This window comes from Lepidochelys olivacea (genome assembly GCF_965140295.1).
Source record: "Lepidochelys olivacea isolate rLepOli2 genome assembly, chromosome: 4".
Taxonomy (NCBI): domain Eukaryota; kingdom Metazoa; phylum Chordata; order Testudines; family Cheloniidae; genus Lepidochelys; species Lepidochelys olivacea.
This window is the reverse complement of record NC_140414.1, coordinates 130,703,803-130,721,438: the sequence shown is the minus strand read 5'-3', so window position 1 is coordinate 130,721,438 and position 17,636 is coordinate 130,703,803. Positions and strand designations below refer to the sequence as shown.

Below are 17,636 nucleotides of genomic sequence, written 5' to 3'. Positions count from 1 at the left end.
TCCAGCGGGAGAGGCGGGCGATTGCTCCTTTCTTCGCCGCCCGCATTAATGAAGCTGGGAAGCGCTGTCGCCAGCCCTTTCCCCACGCGCCTCCTCGCCAAGCCGCGCTGCGCGCAAGCCAGTGGCGAAGCCGCTACCTGCACTGAAGCTGCAAGGCGCATGCTTCAAGCGGAGGAGGGAGCTGGAGGAGTGGGGGGAGACCAGCGATGCTGTCCCGGCCGGTTGAAACCGGGATAGCCTGAGCTGTTGGGCGCTGCGGAGACGAGAGTCCTCCTCCTCCTCCTCCTGCGGGTCCGCGCCCCTCCTCCAGCCCCAGCTCCTTGTGGGTTGCTGGAGTTGGCGGGTCCGCCTGTTTGAATGGCTTTGCCGAGCCCTAATTCTCCAGGAAGCCTCGAGGGGAGGCTCCGGCCAATGCACAGCCCGAGTAACGGGCGCAGGGTTGTCCCGGGCAGGGAGACCCCCCCCCCACACACCCTGCGTCTAGTCGCCCGAGGAGCAAAACGCGCTGCCCTGGCAGTCCGAGGCGCGAGGGCGCTTCATCGTGGGAGTGGCGCGCCGGAGCCTGCTGGCGGAGTGCGCCCCGGGGGCTGGGGCACGTTACTCACCTTTATTGGCGCCCGGCGGAAAACAAGGCAGCGCCGTAGTGCCGGGCACGGGATTCCTGCTGCAGAAAAAGTTCAGCGCGACCTAAGCTTGTGTGTGTGTTATTTGATGACAACTGAAAATGTTTCTTTTGATTGTTTTCTTGTAAGGGGGGGAAGAATCGCGCGAGGAAAGCAATCCCCTAATGTTTGCCACACCAAAATCCCTTTGAATGTTGTTCACGTGGGTTCGAGATCGCTGTTTACTTCTGTGGAGCTGAGCGGTGTATTTTTAGAAATAGGGACTGGGGGTGGAGAGTGCTGCTTTTATATGCACGAAGGGAGGGAAGAAAGAATTAATCCCCGGAAACTATCCGCAGTGGTGAGTGACTTGCTCTCCCACTCAAGAAAAGCGAACTCCCCCCCAGCTGAATGTGGCCTCCAGCAGGAACTTAGCCAGGTGTTAGTTACATTTTTGAAAAGTAAGCAAATGCATTTTGAAACCAGAATGTTCCCTAACGAAAATTCAAAGTTGTCATTAGTTTGTCACCCCTATCGCTTTTGATATAAGGCCTTATTAATAAATACATGCCGCACTTCGTGCATTATAAACTCTACATACTTTGAGACCAAATTCGAATCACTAGGATTAGGTGCCAAATCAACCTCAAGTTTTCCACTTTCTTGAGACCATTAATGAGATTCCATGCTGCAGAATAATGACTATATAGGTATATATCAGTGGATTTTTAGACAGATGTTCTAGATAACTGGCTATATATGCGCATGTATACACAAGAATCTATATACATACAGCCATGTAAATGTATGCAAGCATGTATATACAGAGAGATAGATTTTAGATAGTCACTATTTCTAGAACAATCTGTGCATGTTTTTCCTACATAGATTTTACTGAAACAAAGAGGAATTGGTAGTCTTTTAAGGAGCAGGTAGTTTTCAAGAAGAATTCTAGATTACCTAAATGCCAGACATTTTATGCTGCGAACTCTGCAACGTGTCAACCTGAACCTCAGTCAGAGCCCTTGCTAAACAAAGTCAATCATACTCCTCTCCTCTCCAAGGAGACAGGCCCACCTCTGACAGATTTGCGTAGTATCTGTATACCCCAGCAGGGCTTGGATAGTTAAAAGAAGAGGAAATGAAATGCATGCTGTAGTAATGAGCAATAAAACGCAAGGCAAAGGAGGTGTTTCTCCTCCCCACCCCTGGAGATCACATGGTGACCCCTGCCAGCCAATACAAAGGACGCTAGGACCCTGAGGGACCCCCTGATTCCGAATTGCACCGGCTCTGCTGCATTATAAATACTTCTCCAAAATGCACTGGCCCTCCTTTCTCGCTTTCCACGCAGCTCCGTTTGTTTCGCACTCATAAAAGCTGCTCCTCTCAGTTACTGCTTGGCGTGTTTTGTTTCTTATTTAAAGCCGGGCTCCTTTTTGTTTCTCGGCCAGTTTGCATGCATTGTTCGTCTCCCAAAATGGTTTGTGAGACTAAGATTGTGGCGGAAGATCATGAATCAATTTCAGGATCCAAAAAAGATGCGATCATTGTGTCTTCCTCCCAGATGTGGCCCTCCTTATCTGGCTCACCTTCCTCCTCCGCAGCTTCTCTGAGTGGTGTGGAAGAGGATTTCAAGAAAGACAACGTTTATATACGAGAATTTCATCCTTCCGAGCAAGAGGTGGTGCGCCGTATATTTTATGAAGGAATCATGGAAAGGATTCCTAACACCGCATTTAGAGGGTTAAAACACCACCCCCTCATTCAGTTGCTCTATGGGATACTCGCTAGTAAGTATATTCACTTTTTTTTAGGGGGCACACTTGTTCAGCAATTGTAATAAAAAGGAAGAATGGTAATAAGATCTGTGTTGAAGGATGGAGAACCCATCCCTGCATCGATCCTATTAATATTTGGTGCAGAATTGCTGTCTCAGAGCTGCTGGTGCTGGAGGGAAAGAACAGCCGCAGCCTCAGCATCTTATCCTGTCATGGTGCAAAAGTCAGGCCAGTTAAAAAGTCGCAATATTGCAAACAGCGGATCTCTACCTCGGGCGACTGCGAGGAGCAGGAACGCAGCACTGGACCGTGAGCCCCGCTTTGGAGATCACTGCAGAGCGGAGTGTGCAACACCGATCGATGCACTCCGCCTGCACTCCGCATGCGGGCAGCAGCCAGCCTGCGAGCAACGTGTGGGTGGGGGTTCCCTGCTTGCACATGGGGTGCGCGTGGCTACTGGCTAGGGGTGGGGAGCGTCCTCCGGGGAGATAAGTTGGGGGCGGATGTTCTCTGCAGGTCTGAGGGGCTGCGTGTCCAAGGGGCTTCCCTCTAGAGGGAGCGGGGCGCGCGGCCGGCTCCGGTGGCTCTGGGTGTCTAGGAGAGGTATCCCCGGACTGGGTGTCGGGGGCAGGGACTTGCGAGCTCTGCTTCTGCCTGTGTGTGTGCGCGCGCGCAAGGGGAGGGGGGGGGTCCCTGCAGCTCGCTGGGGAAGGGGGTGCAGGGGTGTGTATTGTGTGCGTCTCCCTGCACTGGCGGGCGGAGGAGAAGTGTGGGGCGGGGCGGCGGGTGCTCCTCTCTGCAAGCCTGCGGGGGTTTGCTGCCCGGGGCCGGTGCGCCCGGCGCAGCCTGGCCGGAGCGGGGCCGGGAGCTGCTGCCGCCTGTGCGGGAGGCGGCGGCGGCGAGTCCCTGCGCGGCGCAGACAGACTCGCCTTTCCAGTTATTCCAGGCCGGGATGCTGCGCTCCGCTGGGGCGGGGGGAGGTGAAGCGATGAATGGGAGCGGCGCCGCCGCCGCCGCCGCTCTCCGCCCGCCGCTCTCCCCGCTCTCTCTCGGCACCTGGGCGGGGCAGCGGCTGCAGCCGGGTTCCAGCGTTACCTAGAGACCGCCGGGCTCGGGCGCGAGACGCCGCCGCTGCGGGACGTTGGACCCGGGAGGTCTCGCGCCACCTCCTGGCTGCAGAGGCGGCGGCTGGGGTCGCCCTGCGGCGTGCAGCCGCGCGGGGCCCTGACCTCAGCGGGGTCGAGGGGCGAGACGTTGTTTGTAACCAGCGCGTATTGCAGAGAGCTGCCCGGTTTAGTATTAATTCAAAGCCGCGTGCCTTATGAGTTTATTAAACATTGCATCTTCGGGGTTGATGCAAGTTACAAAGCTGCATAAAACGTAAACTAAGGCGGGATCCCTGCCTTGGCCAGCTGGCAGCCGAGAGGAAACTAGATTGTTCCGATATTTACTTGCTCCTTGATAGGGTTTAATAGCTGAAAAAAAATTACCTCTGCAAGATAATGTCAGTTGCCGTCAATGCAAAAGCCCCCCCAAAGAAAACACCATGTGGACCCTTTTTCTCTCTCATGCCCTTGCCCTTTGCATGCGGCAAGACGGCTGGTTCCTTCACCTTTTGGGCCAGGGAGAGAGAAGGGAATGATAAAGAATGTCAGGTAACTTTGTAATTATTGGTAAGATACTAAATGCACCTGAGAACAATGAAGTCTATGCCCGCCTCTCTCTGTGTGCCTATGTGATTGATCTAAAAACATCCTTGCTTAAGATTCACAGCTTTCAAAGTGGTAAGTGATGATGGGGCCAGCAGCCATCTCAGTGCTGTCTGCTGTTTTATTTTCGGTAGGCCAGCATTACGTTGCTTCCTGATACTGAAGCAGGCTAGTGTAAGGTTTTGGGATGACTGGCCCTTAGGGACCTTCTGGAAAACCTGTATAACTTCCAGTGACCAAAATAATTAATTAATAAGCCCACAGCTACTGGGTGGTGTGCACAAAATATCTTCCTTAGTCACAGTTGTGCTTTGTCCCCTGTAGTGCTGTAGAAATGGAAAGTCACATGTGGACATCTTGGTTTTAGTGCTTTGATTTCTCTGCAGGGACTGGTGATGCAGTCAAATCTTGTCTGAGCAGCAATCGCAGACATATCTTAATAGAGACACCATCTGTCTTTGATATTTGTGTGACGCAATGATATTTGCAGGATTTTTCAACTGTGGCAAGTTGGATGGGAGCTTTTACAGAAACACACTGCAAAATCCTTCATCAAATGTGATATAATTATTATAGTTGAATTTTTTAAAGTAACTTGTGAATTGGGAGTCTTAAATAAAACTTTTTACAGGCTGTTCTTAAATGAAAAATGTGCTATTAATCTAAAATACATTATTGTGAAAATGTAAATTGATTAGCTTTTGTTTATATTGTACAAATGTATGTTATGTCTGATTTTTTTTTTAAATGGGTTTCTATTCCGAAATCAACACTAAATTCTCTTTTCTGACAGGTATCGTTTATTTCTCTTCCTTATCTCCATAGTAATATGCTTTGTTGTGACCAAGTCCTTGCTGCTGACCTGCTGTTTGCCCATCTTTCTGATGGGTATGAGGTACTACTTCAGTAGAAAAGTTATCCTCAGCTATCTCGAGTGCGCGCTGCATACGGACATGTCTGATATTGAGAATTATTACATGAAACCACCAGGTGAGTATTAATTCCATGGAGGGAACATTCACCAAATCCTGCTCATGGAAAAATGGCCTTTTAATAGCTTTTCTCATGTCAACAGCACTGAGAAATCTTACAAATGGCCAGAATGCAAGCTGCTGGCTGCACAAAATATGAGGAACCACCCTAATCTTTAATACGGATATACAGCCCAGGGAGCCTACAGGTTCCAGAATGCAGTGCTCGCTCAATTTCAGCATTCTGGCATAGTAGCTGGGATCATGGAGAAGCACTGCATGCTGGACCTATAGTTTCCTTGGGATGCACTTTTGTGTTAAAGGTAGTTGCGCCAGTCTGTTCTATTTAATGAGAATTATATCCATTGGACTCTATAAGTTGCCCATGCATCCTCCAGCTGACAGCATCCAGCACAGGGTGGGACAGGGAGATGGAAGGAATTTTAGCAAAACTGCTTAGAAGGACCCACTTGCATACCACCACTTCAGATTTGGGAGCCACACATTTTAGTTAGTCTGTATATTTTCATATATCATTCAAGAAGAACTTCCCATAAACAAGTGTTTTGGAAGAGGTATGAAGCAGGTAGGTAAAGAGGTACTGTCTATCTGCACATGTGATGTATGCATCTATATATTCATAATGTGTGTGTACTGTGTGTTATACAATTCTTATTTTTTGTTACGTAAATATGTTGTTAGGGTCTCCTAAATGCTCACAAATAGAAGGTGAATTGTCACAGGAATCTGTCAAAGAAACAGAGGAAAGGGAAAACCTTGTTTTTAAATTATATATATTTTTTGTTTTAATTTATGATAGACACCAATATATGGGGATATTTGAGTTCCCCTTGATACCTAATATGGGTGATTAATATTTGAGGCTACAAATATATTTCATTAGTGACTGGTTAGGAGTGTAAAGCTAATGGCCAGTAACTTTCTGAAGCCAGGTTATTATTGCTACTGTAGACTTTTTTTTTTAATGTGTTTTCATTTTCCCCCGGCAACATTTCTGTTCTGCAAGTGTAAGATCCTCCTACTGGCCATTTCTAGAGGATTAACATATTATAATACAACAACCAAGTACATTTTTTCTCCATTTCCAACATTCAGTATTCTTTAAAAAAATTGTTCATTCTGTAATAAAAATATTAATACGCCTTTGAACAATTTCTTTCGGATCTTGTTTCTCATCTAAATACATTAACTGGTTCTCACAAATATTATGTCTGATTCTACAGTGTCTAATTTAAATTGGGAAGATCAGTGTTTTATAGCAATTGACTGATTTGGGGTGATGTATAGTGTGCATGTAATTAAAATGTCAAACTTCATTAAAGGAGGTGCTACCTTAAAAATAAGGGTTAAAAATGAAAAATGTTTAACCTCTGCAGTGGTTATTAATGAAAGAAAGTGTGGGCTCTTGTGCAGCTTTTTTGACAAGTGATCTGGAATTCTTGACAAAGGGTATAATCTGAATTTGAAAAGTGTTTTTAGACATGCATCTTTCATTAACGCTTGTGAGTTGTATGGCTAGTGCTCAAGTTATGAATCTCAATGAATATATTTACAGCATTAGTATGTATAGAAAATTAAGTTAGAAAATGTACTCAGATGAAGAATGAGAAACTTCAGTAGTTATTTGCTTTACGTTACTGCAGAGAACAAGTAATCAGTGCAATCACATTCTCTCTATGAATGAGACGCATCTGATTTTTACAGTGTTAAACTCTGCCTTTATTTACTGACATCATGGGTCATTCAATTTTGGAATAAACTCATGGACTTCCCTCTTGGTTTAATCTGTCAGAATTTAAACAGGAGTAGACAGGGTTCAAATGTGCCTTAAATGGCAGGTTTACGCCAGATTTATAGTATCAGTACTGCTTATTGAAGGGTTGCTCATGTCAGAAGTGTTGAACAACTTGGCACAATTCATAGCCTCTGCTGAGGAGAGCTTCAGGGCCAGAACGGGACTGAAACTGCAGGTCAGGGTTGAGGCTTAGTGGTGAAGCTACTAGGTGCAAGCTTTATTATATGTGTGGGGAAGCTTCCAATGCACCTACCTATTCAATGTGGAACCCTATGTAATGCTAGCTGGCCTCTGTTTTCATGAGCATCAAATTCACCCTTCCCTCCTATTCCCAAAACATATACAGCTTTCAGTTTCACATTCCCTCCCTTTGATTTAAGATATCAAGACAAACTGTCATTTTTCCAGCACTGCCTTGAATGTGGTAGGCTTTTGAGATTGTAAAGTTTGCTTACATCCTGGAGGTGGCTTGGAGTGTGGATGAGTAAGTCAGTTGTATGCTAAGCCAGTTATATTCTATCAGTTTGCACAACATGCAGACGTGATGATATACAAATTCCAACCACAAGTATTTTATTCCTCATAATCTGCTGTTAGGACACAAGCCACAAATTATTACAGTGCTCTCAAATGAAAAGTGCTGGCTCCCTGTTACAACTTGTACAGTACTGACAGCAACTACATAGATAATTTGCTAACACCTTTTCTGAAACCAAGGTGTGAGTGAACTCCCATAAGTTTCACAAGCTCACCAGAGTCTTCTGTGTTCTCCATTATTTTGCTTAAAACTGGATTTAAATCCCTTTATTTTTCCATGAAAATATTCCTGTATCATCGCCAGACTTGCAAACCTTTCTCTGCAGGTATGGAGGGGAAATCATGCTGTCCTCAGGACTGAGTGAAAAAACACAAAAAAATGGAATCCTAATATTTGAGTGGAACGTAAACATCAAGACAGATAAACGTTAAGGCTGGGATTTTCAAATACTTGGTTCCCAACTCCCATTAAATTCAATTAGTTGGATGCCTAACTCCCTTTGGCTCCTTGGATATCCCTATGTAAGTGCTTGCTATTTTTGAATTTGAATGTGGAGGATATGGGAACAGTGTTTCATACAGTGGTACATCAGAAAAAGGACAGATGGCCAGTCTTGAAACTGCTAGAACCATAATGTCTGATCATGCTGCCATTGAAGAAGTTTTGCTATTATCTTTGATGGGATCAGGATTATTTATTTGTAGTGCACTAGCAACTGGAGGCCCTAATGAGGAGCAGAGCTCGGTTGTACAGTGAGACGTACAGACGTGTGGTATGTATGGCAGTTGTAGGCCAGATATAGCAATAGCCCACAGTGAACAAATATGACAAAACACTGTTTAAAAATGACCCAAAAGATCTGATCTATAGGGACTCAGTAGGCAGTATATGGGGTCACTTTTACAGACATTAACCAGAAAGGACACAGCTTCCAATGTGTTTTGAAATCCCAGCCAGAGTAATTACTAATGGAAGCTTTGAAGTGAATTGCCTCTGTTGCTATTTCATGACCTTTGGTATAGATGCATTACTTACTCATCAGGCTTGAAGACCCAATGTTCAGCAATTCTTTGCATTATTGGTGTGTTGTTGTTTTTTCTTTCTACATGTTTTGTAGAATAGCTGTTTCTTTCTGATCCACTGGTCCCAAATAAATGTATTTTAGTTATTGCTGGTTTTTAAGTTTTCTCTAGTGCTCAGATACTTGGAGATGGGCTCTGTATATACAGATAAATACATAATGCTGACTGGAGTTTTGCAGAATTAGATTTGACAAAACTCAGTTTTTCAGTTTTCTCTCTTACTTGCCCCATTATTTAGGGACCGATCTAGCAAAGCACTTATGCACACACTTAACTGTAAGCACACAAGTAATCCAATTGACTGCAACTGACTTTAATAGGATACTCATATGTTTAGTACTCTCCTGGATTGGGGATTTAGTGCATAAGAGCAGATTATTAAAACACCCTGATGCTGTAAGTAATCTTGTCTTTCTAATTTTAAAAATGTGAAAAGACTAACATTTCATGTTTGAAATGATGGCATTGACACATTCTTCCCAGATACTAAGAAAGAGTAGTGGGGAAAACATTACAGATGACGGGGCATCACTGTTAATTGTGAGTGATTTGAATTTTAGTGTAAAGAAATTAATCTTTATTGCCTGTCAGGGAAATAGATGAGCTGAATTTTTGGAAGTGACTAGCCTTACATTTAATGATAGATTCACTTATCTGTCTTTAGAAAATTTCTGAGTCTAATGTTGTCGTGTGTGGGCTCTACGATGTAATTAAGTTTTTAAATCAGTAGTTGCAACAGTGAGAAGTTAATTTGAAATTGAACCCTGCCTCTAGTAGTTCTTAACATAAATAAGATGTGCACAGCTGGATTTTTGTGTACAGTACTTTTGTGGTATGACAGTTTTATTGCCTAATCAATTTCACAGTGTCTTCTTAAGTTTTAACTGTAACATTCTTTCACAGTTTTGATGTTTTGTATATTTTTGTAGTGGCTCAGGATTCTTCAAAAATTGGGATCTAGACTGGAAAACCAATGGAAAATTAAGTAGTTGCCACTAAAAAGGATGATCACTTTTAAGCCAAGTAAATCTAGCCTTTTTATCGTTTGAATTCTGGTTAAATGTGTTAAAATCTGACAATAGCCTGGGTATTTAGGATTTTTCTATATTCTGAGTGGCTGCAACTTAATATATGGTGTCTTATTAACTGATTCGGACTGGTGTAAAAGGCTGTGAACACACTCCTATTGCAAAAACAAAAGGAGACTTGTGGCACCTGAGAGACTAACAAATTTATTTGAGCATAAGCTTTCATGAGCTACAGCTCACTTCATCGGATGCATTCAGTGGAAAATAAACTTCAAAAACAGACTCCAACGAGAGACTGCTGAATTGGAATTAATTTGCAAACTGGATACAATTAACTTAGGCTTGAATAAAGACTGGGAGTGGATGGATCATTACACAAAGTAAAACTATTTCTCCATGTTTATTCTCCCCACCCCCCACTGTTCCTCAGACATTCTTGTCAATTGCTGGAAATGGCCCACCTTGATTATCACTACAAAAGGTGTCGGTGTCCTCCTCGTCGTCCCCCCCCTCCTTACAGTGTGTATGGTAACACCCATTGTTTCATGTTCTCTATGTATATAAATCTCCCCACTGTATTTTCCACTGAATGCATCCGATGAAGTGAGCTGTAGCTTACGAAAGCTTGTGCTCAAATAAATTTGTTAGTCTCTAAGGTGCCAAAAGTACTCCTTTTCTTTTTGCGAATACAGACTAACACAGCTGCTACTCTGACTCCTATTGCAGTTTAGTTTAAATTGACCAGGAACAGGTTTAATCTAAAGTGAAGTAAGCTACTCTTAGATTGAAATGACAGGAGTTTATACTGGTTTATCTCAACCCTTTTAACTGAATTTATTTAACGAAACTGGTGCAGGCTTTCAGAGTGACCAGCTCAGTCAGTGGGCTAGATTGTGATCTTGTCTTACGTGTCCAGGCAGGAGAGTAAGAGGACATAAGACCCCACCCTCCTGAATCCAGGTCTGGTGCTGAGCACAGCCCCTGCATTCCCTGTCCCCTTCACCCTTTTCCCTCCCAAGGAAATGGGCAGAGCATGTACCGCTGCCCTCGATGCACCAGTGGGTAGAGTTAGGCTGGCACAAGGGGGATGGTAAGTTGCACTCTGTATTTAAGAAAAAGGAGCAAGGGAGAAGTGGTGACTCCAGTACAGTTTCTTCGAGGGCTCTTCCTTGAGTGGCACAGCTACACAGGGCAGAGCCCCAGAGAGGTAGGCCCCTGTCGTACTTCAGTGAATTTGATAGAAGTTTTGCCAGTATTGTGACTTTATTCTAGTCTAGCTGAGATCAGAAATTTGTCCAGTGAGTTTATTTGTCCGTTAACTAAGGAGTGGGTCAGTTACACAGAGGAGTATTGGTAACTTATTTTATCTCGGAATTTTCTTTTTGGTGGCCTCTTGTCTAGCTAGAGATCAGAGAATTCTGTGCTTTATGCTGTAGTTCCTGGGCCTGCTTCCTCTCATCCTACAATGGGTTTATGCCACTGGAACACCATTTACCTCCTTACCAGTTTAGAGAGTTCAGAACCTGGCCCCTTGATATTAAATGAAGGGCCCCATCCTGAAAACATTTGCACGTGTAAGTAGCCCTGTTGCATACAGTAGAGTTATGCTGGGTATGTCTACACAGCAAAGAAAAACCCACAACTGGCCTGTGCCAGCTGACTTGGGTTGTGGGGCAGTTTTAATGCTGTATAGACTTATGGGTGTGGGCTGGAGCCTGGGCTTTGGGACCCTCCCACCCCACCGGGTCCTAGAGGACCCTAGAGGGTCTTTTCTGTTGAGAAGTCAGATCCTTAAAACTATTTTGAAACCCTCACACAATTGCTTTATTAAAGAGGATGAAGGTAGGAACACTTGAAGTTAAAATTGCCTGATATTTTCCATTATAAGGCTCTGTTTTCAGTTGCTTATAACTTTGTCCAGTTTAAACTGTTTGGGCTGAAATTTTCCATGCTGTGTGGGTGTCTGCCTCAGGTTGACAGGATTTATGTATTGTATTTTTCTTTGAAAAAAATTAACAAAAATGGGTCAGCTGAGAAAAAAATGTTTTTGCCCACGTTAACAAATTGGTTGTAAGGATTTCCTCCGAGATTGTTGTATAACTTCATTGGTGTGTTAGATACAGAAACTCTCATGGCTACCACCGTTAAAGTGTTATTTCCTTTTAATTGCCCACCTGAGCTTGAAAAAATAAAGTCCTCAAAGTAAAGGTTGAAATACTGCAAAATTTGATGTCATCTGTTCGTTTTACCTAACTAGGGTGTTGGGTTTCTTCAAGAGCCTGATTGCATATGTGCAAATGGGATAGAAGTGCATTATCAAGCTCCATCCCTCATCTTTGTCTGTCTGTTCCATTTTTGCTAACAGGAAGGGTATTAATGTGCAGAATTCTGCTCTTGAATATGTATATCCATAAACTAAAAGCAGATCTCACTTGAGATGTACCATCTTTGATAGTTTCCTGTATTAACATTAGATTCCTCATGGTACATTTTGCAATATGCAATAACAAATTATTTTTGTGTTACTAGAAAACCTGGATTAAAATATATACATAGCCCATAATTGTACATACAGATATATATATATATTATGCAAGAATATATTAAATTAATAATGGGATTGGTGGTTTGTGATTTTTTGAATCCCATAACAAGCCATGTGTATCAGTATTATAAGGTTTTTAATAGGCCCCCCATATATAAAAGTGCCATTAATTAAACTGTCATGCTGGAAGTTGCAAGTGGAGTAAAGTAGACATCAGCAGTTACGCAGAGGTAATTATTTTTTCAAGACTTTCAAACAGAAGCAACGCAAGGACATTTTAAAAGTAAAATTACAGTAGCATCATTCATTTCTGTTTGCTCTACATCTTAGAGTAGCTTTTAAAAACACTTTGATTTCTCATAATTTTTTCTGACTGCATTCTACTAGCCAGCTTCTCTTGTGTGTATTAATGTACATCCTAAGGGGCCGTGTGGAAATATAATCCCCAGTTTGAAAGTGAAGCATTGGCATCAATGGCTGTAACCAGTGGCTGGCTCTTTTTTCCCAGTTGCATGTTTGTCCTCTTCTCCCTCCTCTCATCCCCTTGCCTAGGAATAATTGCCAAAATGGGTGCCTAAAGTTAGGTTCCTAGCCTAAGATTTTCAAAGAGGGTCTTAAAATGAGGCGCCATGCTTGGGTACCTAAATAAGTGGCAAAATTTTCAGAAGTGCTGACATCCATTGAGACACAACTTTGGATTTAGGAGTCTGACTTTTAGCGCCTGTTTTTGAAAATCTGCACCCTTAAGAGCCAGATAGGCAAAATCAATGAGTGTTAGGCATCTCAGTGCTTTTGAAAGTCCCAGTGGGTGCTTATCTGCTTCTTTAGGCGACTTAATACCTTTGAAAATCTGGCCCTACATCCTTATTTGGTACTTAAATAAGAGTTCTGATTTTCAAAAGTGCCAAACGCTATTTGTTCCCACTGACCTCAGTGAGAGGTAATGAGTGGGTACTCAGCGCCATTTACATATAAGATGCCTAAATAAAGATTTAGGAACCTAAGTTTAGACACTTATTTTTTTAAAATCTTGGCTGTACTGTTACCCTGGTTGTACTGTCCATGGCTGTCTCTAACACAGGATTTCTTTTTGTATTGCAGTATTACTGAAGATTTTTTTTAAAAATCATAACAAAGCTGTGTACTGCTACATCATCAGATGTAACCCCAGACTGCTGCAGGGGAGAGCAACATAGCCGAACATTTTGTCAATACCTGGTTCTGTAGTAGTTAGGAGAGCACTGTAAAGCCTTTTGTTGTGCTTTTTTTTTTTTTTTTTTAAAGACCTAAGGAATAAAGTGGAAAGTTCACCAGTGGTTCATAGCATAGTTTTAGTTTTTTCTTGCAAGAAGCAAAGAATTACTCAGGAATCTTGTTCTGACAAGTGCTTCGTGAGATCATTCTTTAATCTTCTGATCTAAAACCAGCAAACAGTGTGTCTCCCCCCCTTCCCCCCCCGCATCTGTTATTCCTATTCGGTGCCAATCATGATACAACTTTTGCTAATGGCAAAATAAAATCACTAAAAAGCCTGAGTTATGCTTTATATGAATAATTTAACACTTATGCAACAGTTAATAATGCTCTAATAAACGATACAGACATGAGTGGTTACAAGCGTGCGATTTTTCGGCTTAGGGCGTATCTATACGACAGGCACTGCAGTGTTACTGCTGCTGCTCTGCCACTGTGGCTCTGTAGTGTAGACTCCTCCTATGCTGACAGAAGGGGTTTTTGTGTCCGTGTAGGTAATCTGCATTGACCATTGACCTAGCTGCATCTACACTGGGGGAAGGTTGGTTTAACTGTGGTGCTCTGAGGTGTGGATGTTTTACTCCCCGGAGCAACATAGCTAGTTTGATCTAAATTTTAAGTGTAGACCAGGGCTATAAGGGTATGTCTAAACAGCAAAAGCTGTGTGCAGGCTAGCCTACTTGAAGTCCCTTGCATCCAGCTCGTGTGGGTACCAGTAGCACAACATGGGTTTCTGAACGTGCCAGCAAGCGGCATACCTGTCCAGGAGCTGTGCCAGGCATGTACTGCCAATGCTGAAGACTGCACTGCCCTGTCTTCACTGCTGCTGTTACCTGCACTAGCTGGATTCAAGTTAGCTTGGGCAGGCTAGTCCATGCATAGCCTTTGCTGTGTAGACATACTCTGTTAGATGATTATAAGACATGTTTATAAGCAGCCTGTTGACCTGTTGGACTCTCACAATAAGTTGATTAGCCATTTATTAAAACATCTGCTAATCATTTAATCTTTTTATAAGCAATTTTTCAATGTATCATCAATATAAAATGTGACCAACATCTCTTTTAAGAATGGAAAGTGTGGAAATACCTGGCAGGAAATGACAATTCTGCCTTTTTACGGGTGTGAGAGCTCCTACAATTTAACAGCAAGTTAGGGTTTGATATTTTTTTAAGCCTAATTCGGCAAGTAGAAAAATATGAATTTTTAAAAAATGGATCTCAGAAAAGATTCATTTAGCTTTGTGTATTTTAAAAAATCAACTGAACGGGACCTTACTATTGGAAAATATGGATTTAAAACACTATAAAAGTTCCTGAAATATAAAGCAAACAACCATCAGGCAGGTTTTTTTCTTTTTTTCTTTTCTGTTAAAGTGACTGTGGCTTGTGTGAGGTACCTAACTTATATCAGTGGAAACAGAGTTTTCTCTCTCTCTCTCTCTCTCTCTCTCTCTCAGAGAGACAAAGAGAGAGAACCAGAATCACAAGTTGCAAGTATGGAAGCTTCTCTGGCTCTGTCCCATCAATGTACTTTTGAATCTGACTTGGAAGCCACCTCCAGAGGTGTGAGTACTTACCTTTCTGCATATGCAGTTGTAGGTCTCACTGCTAGTTGTCCTGGTGGTGGTTTTGTGATGGAACAGCTGTCCACTAGAAAATGACCACCACCACACATCTCATACAATAGAGATCTGAACAGCTATTATGTAATAACTTGGTAGTAGTGTTGAATTATTGGTGACTCGTTACTAAGTCTTTGGATTATCTTCTACCTGTCCTTCTTTTTCTTCCCTCCCCATCCCCCAGTGCTTTCAGTGTATGATCAGCAAGTTATGTCCTACTAGTCAGCTAACATAGACTACACTACAACTGTGTCATACTGTAGGCCACTTGCATCTCTAATTTCTATAATTCCGTTAGGCCATTTTGTCCATCTCCATGTCATATTCTCCAGTGAATTTGGACTTGTTTTGAAATTTTTGTAACTGTGGAGGTTTCCCACATTTTGTTAGGGTGACTGTTCCAGAGCCCAGGAAGTTTCTCCCTGCTTTCCCTTCCCCCCACCTCTCCCACCAAAGGTCTTCCTTTCCTTGGAGTTTACAATGCTCAGATACTTGAGGATGCTTATTATAGTGCCTCTTCATTTATGTGGAAAATGAGAACATCCAGCGTTATAATAAATATTTAAAAAAAAACCACCCCAACAATAGACAATCAAGAGGTCTAGAAGGGATATAAATCCTCATGATGCAGAGCATAAAGCAGCCTCTAACACATGGAGGTTAGGAGGACACTTTTCTTGGAGACAGTTTAACTACAAACAGCCACAGTTTCTTGACCCTTCCTCTAAAGTGTCTGGTGCTGGTTACTGTCAGATAGAGAACACTGAACAAGATGGACCACTAGTCCTATAGAGCATGGCAGTTCCTGTGAGAAGGATCAGTGCAACCAGAACTATAAGAAGTGGTTCTATGGGACATGTAAAATAACCACTGAAATCAAGACTGCATAAGCGACATGTCTCATGGGATGGTTGTTGGTTTTATGAGGTTAACAGGTACTTACCATGCCAAACCTTGCTTAGCTTATGAAATGTAGAAAAATCACAGTCCATTGCAGTAGAGCTGTGGGCTAGTGGATATTTTGTTCTTTTCAATGTTTCCCCCAGAGAACAAGGTAACAGCATCAGAAACACTGCATAACACTACGAGTGGAGCCCTGGAGAAGCCCCTGACTATCTAGTCTTCCAAAAGAAAATAATGTCAATAATAAAATAGTTCTGTGCAACTTTTGATACCAGCGAGACAAAAAACAAAAGTAGAGCACCTGCCATTTTCAGGCACTAATCCGTCCAAGCACTAACCAGGCTTAAACGGGCTTAGCTAAAGAGTAAGCCATTGTGGCACTATCTGAGTTTGTAAAGCTAGTGGTATAATACTTTTATAAAATGCTGTAAGGCTGAAAACCAGGGAATGTTCGTGATGTAAGAAAAGGGCAATTTAACAGTCGTCAGGTGGAATTAAAAAGTCCAAACTGTTTAAAAGATGTATTCTTTAAAGTGTCATTTCAAACTTCTCCTGCCTCTGAAGTCAACTAGATTTACTTAATGGGTCTGGAAGAAAAATCTGGTTTTGGTTCAGAACCTGCAGGTGTTCTGAGGGTCACATCAAGCTGTGTCTTTCAGCATCTCAAAGGCCCTGGTTTTCATTCAGGAGAAAGGCTCTGAAAATGTTTATCCAAAAACTTCACTTCTGGGCTGAGATTGAAGTAGGAGAAAGTTCAGATTAAAGGCCTAATTCAGCAAAGTGCTTAAATCCAGTTGTTGTCCGTGAGAATCAAGCTCGTACTTCGTGCTCCTCTGAATAGAGATGGGATTACTTGTTTACTTTAGGGTAGGGCATTGCTGAATCAGGGCCAACATTTTGTGGAGGTTTTCTTCTTTTGTTCTTTTCATGTTTTTGTGGCCATGTCTATACTATAAAGTTAAATCGACTTCATGGAAGTCGACATCAAGCCTCCGATTTAAGCCAGTCAATCTTGCATGTCCACACTAGGCTCATTGTGTCGGTGGAGTGCATCCTCACTAGCAGGGCTTTCATTGACGCACGGAGCACTCCACTGTGGGTAGCTATCTCACAGTGCACGTAGCCAGGTGGAATTTTGGGTTGGCCTTGCAATGACTTATGGGACCAAAACATTGGTGGTGATGGGAACATTGCGTTAGCTTCCCATGATGCACTTACCTCCCTTCCTCCCTGAAATCAACAGCAAACAAGCCAAGCCTTTTTTGTGTCTTTTTTTGTAAGCTAGGGTTACCCACGCAGACACCATAGCACAATAAGCATGGACCCTGCTCAGCTGTACACTGTTGTTGTGAGCATTACAAATACCTCGCTCCTTATCCTGCAGTATTTACACAGCCGATGTAGGAGCCGCCACACGGAACAATGTGTTGCCATGCAAGGAGTCCTGCTGGAAGACCTAGAGCAGAGCAATTCGCAGTGGCTGGCAACAGTCACACCTCACCTTGACACGGTTGAGCGTCATTTCTGGGCCCGGGAAACAAGCACTGACTGGTGGGAACGCATCGTTATGCAGCTATGGGATGACGAGCAGTGGCCGCAGTACTTTTGAATGTGTAAGGCCACTTTCACGGAACTGTGTGAAGAGCTTTCCCCAGCGCTGAAGTGCAGCAATACTAAAGTGAGAGCTGCTCTGACAGTGGAGAAGCGAGTGGTGATAGCTCTGTGGAAGCTTGCAACGCCAGACTGCTACTGGTCAGTGGGGCATCAATCTGGAGTGGGTAAA

At 43.1% G+C, this 17,636-nt stretch overlaps 1 protein-coding gene across 3 annotated transcripts in view; it reads left to right on the top strand.

Annotated features, from left to right (window-relative positions):
- The first annotated feature begins 1,591 nt into the window (after nucleotides 1-1,591).
- The window catches only part of NAT8L (N-acetyltransferase 8 like), a 53,284-nt gene continuing 37,239 nt past the window's right edge, over nucleotides 1,592-17,636 (top strand). The window contains exons 1-2 of one of the 3 annotated variants that reach the window (XM_084626519.1): nucleotides 1,592-2,395; nucleotides 4,918-5,082. In XM_084626519.1, the coding sequence (XP_084482645.1) occupies nucleotides 2,062-2,395; nucleotides 4,918-5,082 (499 nt within the window). In that variant the 5' untranslated portion in view covers nucleotides 1,592-2,061. Of the gene's footprint in view, nucleotides 2,396-2,524; nucleotides 2,797-3,318; nucleotides 4,039-4,885; nucleotides 5,083-17,636 lie in introns of those variants that run through there. The other 2 variants (XM_084626521.1, XM_084626520.1) reach the window with 2 other exon arrangements.